The sequence below is a fragment of the Gastrolobium bilobum genome, unplaced genomic scaffold, assembly GCF_033153095.1.
Source record: "Gastrolobium bilobum isolate Gb01-03AN ecotype WA unplaced genomic scaffold, APGP_CSIRO_Gbil_v1 utg4612, whole genome shotgun sequence".
Classification (NCBI taxonomy): Eukaryota; Viridiplantae; Streptophyta; class Magnoliopsida; order Fabales; family Fabaceae; genus Gastrolobium; species Gastrolobium bilobum.
Window position 1 is genome coordinate 188,555 of NW_026896581.1, and position 9,025 is coordinate 197,579.

The window sequence follows — 9,025 nt, forward strand, 5'->3', positions numbered from 1 at the left end:
TATCAGGATTTGACTTGCTTAAAAAGTAATATGTTCAATCATAAAAGTCACAATTTCTAAGAAAGATGGTAAGACACCAACCTAAAAATACTGTTTGGTATAAAAAAATTACCACTACTTATATACTATAACAATATCATGACAAGCAAATAAGTTTGAAAAGGAATTTTCACATACTTTTCAAGCCTGATTGTGAGCATCTTGATCGATATGGTTGAAGTTTGGATTATAAAATGAGATCTGAATATTGAATTACATAGATAAGTTACAATATAAGAAGATTTATTTCCGGGGAGGAATCTTTTGATTTTGGTATAAGATTTAAAAGTTTTATTCCCTATACTAACCATTGATTTTTGTTTATTTCTGTTTATCTAATGATTGTCATTTATTTAAAATTAATAATTAATTAGAATAAATCAATAAACTATAACTATTGAAGGGACAAAAATCAATAGTTATAATTATGAATAAGAGTTCTAAGTCTTACACCAAATTCAAAATGTGAAACTCCTTTATTTCCTCAAATTATTTAACATATGTATGTACCTTAATTAAATTACGAAATTAGTTCACTAAATGGTAAAATGATTCTTTGTCTTTCCAATTTTCAATATATCTTAGTTTTTTTTTTCCAATAATCTGAGGGGTATTTTCTGACCGTAACCGAAGACTAATCCTCAATCGAGCATTGTCAGACCCTTTCGAGGGCAGCTCTCCCAAATTCTTTTTTTCATTTTTAGAACTTGAATTCAAGACCTCTGGTTAAGGGACTCAGACTCCTCACCATGTGTGTCAAAGGAGTTTGGTTCAATATATCTTAATAAATAGTCACTAATCACGCTTTAGAGTTTAGACCCATCCAATTTCAAACAAAGAAAGCATTAATGAATATGAGGCTGTGGGGACCATCCCTGAGAATCTACATACGATACAGTATACAGTATACAGTATAACATAACAGTCATGAGTAGTGAGGAGTGAGTCATGAGATGAGACACCACACACAAACGTTGAACATTTGACATCCCTTTCCTTTAAAGGCCAATTCTCTCTTACTTTCAAGTTTCAATCTTTCTTCTTCTTCTTCTCCCATTGGACGTTTTACTTTTCTTACCAACGCAATTTTGTTCTCACCTTTGCTATAACGCCAAAACACCCTCTTCTCTCCTCCTTTTGCTCATTCTTCACCTCTCTTCTCTCTCACTTCCACTCTACTCTCTCTCTCTCTCTCTCTCTCTCTCTTATGTGCAGTGCATAGCGTGAACTCTTCTTATATATATATATGTATATATTTCTGCAGGGTCCTTGAACCTTGATGATCAAAAAGTGATTTTGTGAAATGGGTTTGTGTTCTTCTGTCCACAGAAACCAGGAAACAACGAACATGAAGCATCATCTCAGTCTTTCATTTGGGTCCAAAACTGACAAGCTTGTGATTCCTCCATCACCCATCAAGGACAAACCCAAAAATGGAAACTTTTTGCTTGATGATCTTGCCCTTAAATCTCACACCTTCACGGTCACTGACTATGGTAATAATGGTACTGTCCTTTTGTGTTTGTACGTTGCTTCAAAACTTTTTATTTATTTTTTTTAATTTTCTTATGCATCATCATCATCATTACATGCTCAGTGCTTGTTTCCTCTGCTTTTGTTTTTCATCCTCCTGACATAAAGATGCTATTTTGATTGATATATTTCTTATCAGAACTGAAACTAAGCACTTGTGTCAACGTTTCTGTGATTTTTCTTTGAACGTGTGATCTCAAGTGTTGTGGGGTCTCTGAAGATTTGTTTATCTGAAATTCTATATGCTTGATTTTTTTATTTTTTTTTGGTTGTTTAAAATTAGATTTTCTTGTAATGGTTTATCTTTCTATTAGATTGATCTAAACTAATTTATATATTAAATTTGTTGTACTTATATATGATTATATTATGTAATAATACACACAGAGTTCCTGGGTTCATTTCTACTCCCTTTGACAACACCTATTTTTTGCAAGTATGCTGTGATTGCCTCTTCAGTTCCGTGATGCTTTTTTATTGCATATGAATATGAACATGAAGTTGAATTTTCTTTCCGGGTACACAGTCTATGATTTTTTTGTCTATTTGGGGGTAGGATATTTTTCCCAGAATTATAAAGAATTGTCTGATAATGTAGCCTATATTGTAGAAATTGAAAGGGATAGTATGGACACCATAAATTATTAGAACGGATAAGCCTCAATGATTATTAGCTTATTGAATTGTGGATACATCATGTTTATGACTAATTTTAGAGGGGTGAATTTGTTGTCTAGTTATTTGTTTGATTTTATTATAACACTGGGAATGCTTCCTCCTTCTTCCATATCTTTCCTTTGTAACTGACTTTGATTGTAATTTTTATCTATATGAATTTTCTAGTAGAGTAATTTTTAAGCAAGGAATCCATTATATAAACGATATGTTATAAAATATGGCAAAATAAAGCCCTGTGTCTCCTTGAAGCTCTTGTTTCACTAATTAAACACTCTCTCTCTTTGTGCTGGTTGGGGGGCATTAAAGAGGTTTAGATAAGCTCGATATGTCTTACCATATCTTATCCGGGTGAAGGGTTAGGTTTATCATTCACCAACAATATTTGCAGAATAGAACTGTGTGTGCAGGACACAGATAGTAGAATACTATGCACCTTGCTTTGAATGCTACTTGTGATTTTACTTTCATGTGATGGAGGCTTTTGTGTCAGTTATTGTATTAACTGTTATTGGTGGTAGTCTGGTAGATGCTTATAAGTTACTATGGTCCCTGCCTTATGGAGCTTTTTGGGGACCAGTAATGTAGCACCATTCTCATCTATCTTTGAATAAGAATTCTCAAGAGGGAATTGTGAATGCTTGTTGTCTACTTCTACTTATGGACCACAATGGGATATTCACGTGATAGTTATTATTAAGGAAGAATCGAAGAGCTTTCATTATCTTGAAATTGGGTGAAGGAAACTTTGCTATTTAATGACAGAGATTAAGATAAAATTGTGTTGGCTGTCCATTATAACTCTAATTATGCTTTCCTATAGGAAATAAGAGAAATGTTCAAACACTATAATCTGTCTTTTCTGACTTGTTCTAAATTTCGTTGCTTATGTGAAGTGACTGCTTTTGTCCTTATGAATTACTTGTCAATAGATGAAGTGATCTGGAATAAGAGTTTCTGTCTTTACCCTCTTCTTACTTGTAACGTCCAAGAATCAAGAAGCTAAATTATCATTCCATTGGTTGCAATAAATGTTTTTTCGTTTCTTCGTTAGTTCATTTGATGAAATCCAAGCCAGCCCTTCATATGTCATATTTATTATTTTTTGGTAATATTCATATGACATAGTTTTTCATACATGATGTTTTGGACTTGGATTTTTGTCCTGTACAGGTAGCAAAGAGGAAGCATTTTTTGATTCGAAGAATTGGTTAGACTCAGATTGTGAAGATGATTTCTACAGTGTCAAGGGTGGTAAGGATGCCTTGCAATGATTTTTTCCTTTTTGTAGTTTTGTGCCAGAGTATCTTAATTTGTTTACTTGGCCATTTTGTAAGATCATATTCTTTAACAATGAGCAGGAGGTGAAACTTTGCGTAGTTAATAATTTGTAGAGGGTAGAATTACAAGGAAACACAAATTTGTCTTGGATGAAAGGCTTATGATTTATAATATCACAAAAGAGTAGCTTTATCAATGCTCCACGCTGATTACGCTAACTGCAATTAGTTTGGGATAAAGTTGATATTGATGTTGATGTTTACGAAGAATGTAGAACTCTTGTTAGAACCTGTGGATATTTTCTCCTTTTGCTATAGTTTCTCTCTTTTCAATGTTAAACCATGACTCTTCTCCCTCTAATCAACTTATGAATCTTTGTTTTATCCAGATTTCACCCCATCTCGTGGATCCACTCCATTGCACCATACTTTTGGTACCCCTATTGTGAAAACCCCTTCTGAAAATATAACTCCTGGTTCTGTTGTGCCTGAAACATCTCCAACAGAAAAGAAAAAGAAACTGTTGGAGCTTTTTCGAGAAAGTGTCAGAGAAGACAAAAATGATGATGTTGGAAACACTTCAGGCAATGAAAAGAAAGAAGTTAAACCAACCATACATGAACTTCTTCCTAAATCAGCACACAGTACTCCTTATATCTCAGGTGGAAACTCTGCATGTAGTAGTGAAAGAACCATGAATGATGATCATGCATCCATTAGAGAGAAATCAGTTAAGTCTGTGCAGCGTTGCCTTCCAAGCTTGGCTTCTTGTCGTAGCTTTAGTGAGAGGAGGAGGAAGACTAGTCCTGCAATAGCGGCTAATGGAAAAGCTTGACTCCTATTAACAATATTGAAGATGATAATATCTTCAACATATCCTTGTAAAGTGCCAAGTTGCAATATGAATTTGAAAGCATGTACACATAAACAGAAGCTATGCTTTATCAATAAGCAATGAGATTTTTGTTTCATAATCAATCTTCAGTTATAACTTCATCTTAAAAATTAGTTGTATACAATTATTTTAAATACGTTGGTGTTAAAATTTTTAGCATATTTAGTTTGGGTTCGTCGTTTCTCCTTTTGCTGCTGATGAGAAAAGTTGCAGCAAATTATTAATACTAGGATACGAGGTCGTATCCTGGCCTAAAAAAAAAAAATACACATCAGGATCCGGACGCGTATCCTGATAAAAATAAGTGTTGCTGCACTTTTTCTCATCTCCAGTGACAGAAAAAGTATATAACCCATTTAGTTTATCTTTTTGTTTGAAGGGTTTGATTTAAATACGTTGGTGGAAGGAGTATTTTAAAAACCTATTGCCAAGAAGATTCATCAAGTTCTTTAACAAGTTTCTTAATCAATAATGATTAAGGACATTATCCTAAACCTAGTATCATGTTTCTACTAGGAAGCCCGGCTTTATCCTGACCGGTCTATAGCTTGTAACTAGCACGGAATAGATCTTCCCATGTGTTATGGATATGAATATCATATCCCAACTACCTACTAGAATATCTGGTGAGATATGGAATCAGCAACATCTCAACAACTCCAAACAGCCAAAGGATATAAGATAAGGATCACATCCCAACAGAAGGAGGTTGAATCCTACTACGATTGGGGGATCTCAAAAGGCACAAGCCTAGGAAGGTAATCCTATAAATAAGAGCCTAAGGACCCCAGGTAAACACTCAGAACTCATTTATTACTTCTGCCCACACTGTGCACACACCCACCCCTTGGCTATAAGCCTATTGCTTGTGCGCAGTGATTGGGACCTCGGCTGTAAGCCTAGTATACACTTGATATACACTATCTCTGAGCGCATACCTTACGGTATAGCAATACGGTCTATCCAGGACCGAACACCATGTAAAATTTTTACATGACAAGATCATGTCAAAATTTTGTGTATTCTCCTATTATAAATATTCACAAATTTTAATAGAATTAGCATATTTAATGTTTACGAAGAGGGAAATAAACACAAAATCTACATATGAACTTGACAAGTGAGAATGTCACATGAAAAGACGTATTCCATAACTAGCAATTGAACATTTTTAGTTGAATAAAGACTTGAGTTTGGGTTTTGAACTCAAATGATAGCAAGAAAGTTTTCTTGCAAGTAATGCATCTCACACAACACAAATGTCGGTTGTTGGATGAGAATTTATTCAAATTTTCTTGCTGTTTCTTTTATATTGTTGCGGAGGCAAACTAGTTCATTTTGATCACAACAAGACGACATTTCCTTACAGTCCAATTACTCGTCCATGGTGGATCTCAAGACAAAACTTGGTATTCAGCATTACTTGCATTCAATTTGCGAGTACCCAAATCTTCTTCATAGGCTCAAAGGGCAAGAAACTCAATCTCAAAAAATGGAAAGCGTGTCACAAGCTTTCAAGTTTCAAAAAAGCAGTCACTATGTGCTATAAATTAGTTTCATAAATGTATACTTCACAACAACACGAGGAAGATCAATGTGCTAATTATCATATTTTACTTAATTATAATCTGAAAAAGTTTTAGGGACAACCATTCCAGATATGCAAAGGTATCTTCTAATTCAGCAAGGAGATGTTTGAAGCAAATTTTGGTCTCTTAAGATAGTGTAATAGTGACTATGATACCTACCAGTTGTATTGGTTAATCTGGATTATTTGCGGTAGAGTCAGCCACCAAACAATCATACCTAAACATCAGCATACATTAGTGCCTAAGGATATACACAAGAATGCAGATTTGTAATTATTGGTTGCTGAGTTTTGGATTTGAATACTCTTTAGCATTAACAAGCTAGGTACATGCCCAATTGATGCACTAATGTTGCAGTTTCATATCTGTTGTGATACTGTGGTATATAATTCCGTAATGGGTGAACACGAAAAAAGTAAACTCAAGCGGCATCAATTTTTTTTTTTTTTTTTAATAAAAAATTCGAATTAACTGGTTAAAATAATGTACAAGAAGATAGTGAGGCCGCACAAATAAAGACTTTGCATTTACAGTTTCTTCATAAGATCCTCAATTTTTTCAGCAGCTTGATACATATTTTTCTGTTTGATTTCTTCCAATAGCAAACGGCAAGTTCTGTATCTAGGCACAATATCTTGATCAATCATCTCCTCAAACAGAGAGTAAGCCCACTTGCATCTATCTGCTCTACAAAGCCCGTGAATTAGCAAAGTATAGGTTGAAACATCAAGACCAATATGATGTTTATTAACCATTCCATTTAATATATCATTTAACCAAGTATCTATTTTTCCAGTTTTAAAGCATGACTTGATCAATGGGTGGTAAGTCTGAACATCAGGCTTAGAAAGGCCTGAATCTTCCATCTCCTTCAGTATGTCAAAAGCTCTGTTTTCTTGTGCATAATGACAATACATAGAAATCATTGAATTATAGGTGGATGCATTTGGGGCAACACCAGCCTTAGGCATCTCCACTTTAAAAACATAGGTAGCGTTATCTATTCTGCCTGCTCTACCTAATGTATAAATGAATGAATTGTAGAAAAGTGTATCAGGCCTACATCCATTAGACCTCATTCTCTCAACAACTTGCAAAGCTTCCTCAAATTTTCCAGCCTTTGCTAGTGCACTCATGATGGTAGTAAAAGTGACCACATTTGCAGAGCAATCTTGAGCTTGCATGTCATCAAGAAGCTCATAGACCCTGTTAAAATTCTGTTCTTGACAATAACATTGAATGATGGTGGAATAACTTATAACACAAGGGCGACAACCATATCCTTTCATCTCTTGGATTGTCCAATGTGCCTCATCTACGCGACGGATTTTGCACCATCCATGAATGAATATGTTAAATGTGTGAGCATTTGGAGCAATGTGCTGCTTCAACTCCAAGAAAATTTCACGAGCTTGCTCAACAAATCTCTCTTTGCATAGGGTATCAAGCAACAAGTTCATGGATTCCGTGTTCTTCTCCAACCCAAGAGTTTGTAAGTCATCAAATATTCTTACAGCATCTGCCCACTGTCCTGCCCCAGCAAACCTTCTCATCACCTTGGCTACAGTATTGAGAGTGATGACACCGCTACCCTGACACATTTCTTCTAAGAAATCTCTCAACTTCTCCATTTGCTTCATTTTACCCAATATATCTACCATCATATCATATGATTCGGGCGAGTGTTTGAAGCTTGAACGCGAACCGGCCCATTTGAATATTCCCAGTGCAGACTTCCAATCATCCTTAAATCGATGGAGCAAACTATAAACAAGCTTCTGAGACAGATGTATACCCTCATAATCTTGATCATTGAATAAAGACTGAAGAATTTCTTCCTCGCTGCGTCCTTTGCCAACTCTTGCAGCAAGAATATTAACAGATTTTGCAAGTTCTTGACATTGTTCTTTATTCAAAAATTCCCTAGTTCCTAAGAGGTGACAAGATGCCAATGAAGAACAAAAATTTCTAGAAACAAGAACCCGACAACATATGCAAGAGGTATCACGGAGAGCGGCACAAAACATTGACTGCATTGGGGATGGCTTCAGTAAATTTCGAAAGAACCATGGTCATGAAAAGGGCCATAGGTGGTGATAATTAGGAACTGAATTCTGCTTCATAATATAATCACACAGAAAAAAATTAGCACCGAGTCTTTGAGCAACTTGTCATTGAGAGCTGGCATCTTACACCACCTAAACTATTACTTATGTGAGCAAACTAAGGAAAATATGATATGACCGCACAATTTATATAGCCATATATATTGAACCCTAATACAGCTATGTAAGTTAAGTTTTCCATTTTTTGGGAGTTTCATCATGTTTGAATGAAATAAAACTAAAAATTGAACTCAATACAGGAAATCACAGAAACAAAAATGAAAAAAAGCATTCTAACAAGGAGCAAAATCCAGATATGCCGCTATAATAACAGTCTAAATTTAAAAAAGGAGAAAAAGAAAGATACAGAACAAAAAAAAAAACGCAGAGGTTTTTGGGCATGAAATTGAATGAATTGCTGAAAATAAGAAAAGGAGATTAGGGACTCACCATGGTGTTTCCCGAAGAAAGAGTTGTGGCGGAGGTTGGTTCGTGGTGGCTCGGCCTGATGGGTGAGATCTTTCGATTTCAAAATGGAACCAACCCAATTTATCCCACCAAAATAATAAGTTGAGTTATTTGAATAGCAGCCTATTTAGCTAGTTCAGTATTTTTTTTTAAAAATAAAATAAAATAAAATTAAAAGATATAGGATATTGATAGTATCAATTAGTGTTACTTTAATATTATTACCAATTTATTTTTTATAGTTAGATCGATTATGTTGAATGTTGATCCAATGATTATATTTATTTTCACCTTTATATGATTATGATTTCCTATATTTAATATGAGATATATGAGAAATCATAACCATAGAAAAGTAAAAATAAATATAAAAAATTAAATATAGAAAGAAAAAAGAAATTTTTTAGAAAGTTAAATCAGAACCGTTTGATCAATATAATG

At 34.4% G+C, this 9,025-nt stretch overlaps 2 protein-coding genes across 4 annotated transcripts; one reads left to right on the top strand and one right to left on the bottom strand.

Annotated features, from left to right (window-relative positions):
• Window positions 1-976: 976 nt before the first annotated feature.
• LOC133300722 (uncharacterized protein At3g27210-like) lies at window positions 977-4,518 on the top strand. 2 transcript variants are annotated; one of them, XM_061500302.1, is made up of 3 exons: window positions 977-1,544; window positions 3,421-3,501; window positions 3,917-4,518. In XM_061500302.1, the coding sequence occupies exons 1-3, from the start codon at window positions 1,343-1,345 to the stop codon at window positions 4,360-4,362; spliced, it is 729 nt and encodes a 242-aa protein (XP_061356286.1). In that variant the 5' UTR covers window positions 977-1,342; the 3' UTR covers window positions 4,363-4,518. The 2 variants fall into 2 exon arrangements, with proteins under 2 accessions (XP_061356286.1, XP_061356288.1); XM_061500304.1 differs by having other exon boundaries at window positions 978-1,535; window positions 3,917-4,517.
• Window positions 4,519-6,442: 1,924 nt separating this feature from the next.
• Window positions 6,443-8,670, bottom strand: LOC133300719 (pentatricopeptide repeat-containing protein At3g04130, mitochondrial-like). 2 transcript variants are annotated; one of them, XM_061500298.1, is made up of 2 exons: window positions 8,567-8,670; window positions 6,443-8,125 (listed from the first exon to the last, which is right to left on the bottom strand). In XM_061500298.1, exon 2 carries the CDS (start codon window positions 8,045-8,047, stop codon window positions 6,539-6,541), a length of 1,509 nt encoding a protein of 502 aa, XP_061356282.1. In that variant the 5' UTR covers window positions 8,048-8,125; window positions 8,567-8,670; the 3' UTR covers window positions 6,443-6,538. The 2 variants fall into 2 exon arrangements, with proteins under 2 accessions (XP_061356282.1, XP_061356283.1); XM_061500299.1 differs by having other exon boundaries at window positions 6,443-8,128; window positions 8,567-8,643.
• Window positions 8,671-9,025: the final 355 nt, after the last annotated feature.

Bases quoted from the DNA above. Each gene is read 5' to 3' on its own strand.
- LOC133300719 (XM_061500298.1), bottom strand. From the start codon at position 8,047: ATGCAGTCAATGTTTTGTGCCGCTCTCCGTGATACCTCTTGCATATGT.
- LOC133300722 (XM_061500302.1), top strand. From the start codon at position 1,343: ATGGGTTTGTGTTCTTCTGTCCACAGAAACCAGGAAACAACGAACATG. The intron at 1,545-3,420 runs GTACTGTCCTTT...TGTCCTGTACAG, and splicing joins CACTGACTATGGTAATAATG to GTAGCAAAGAGGAAGCATTT. The intron at 3,502-3,916 runs GTAAGGATGCCT...TGTTTTATCCAG, and splicing joins TTTCTACAGTGTCAAGGGTG to ATTTCACCCCATCTCGTGGA.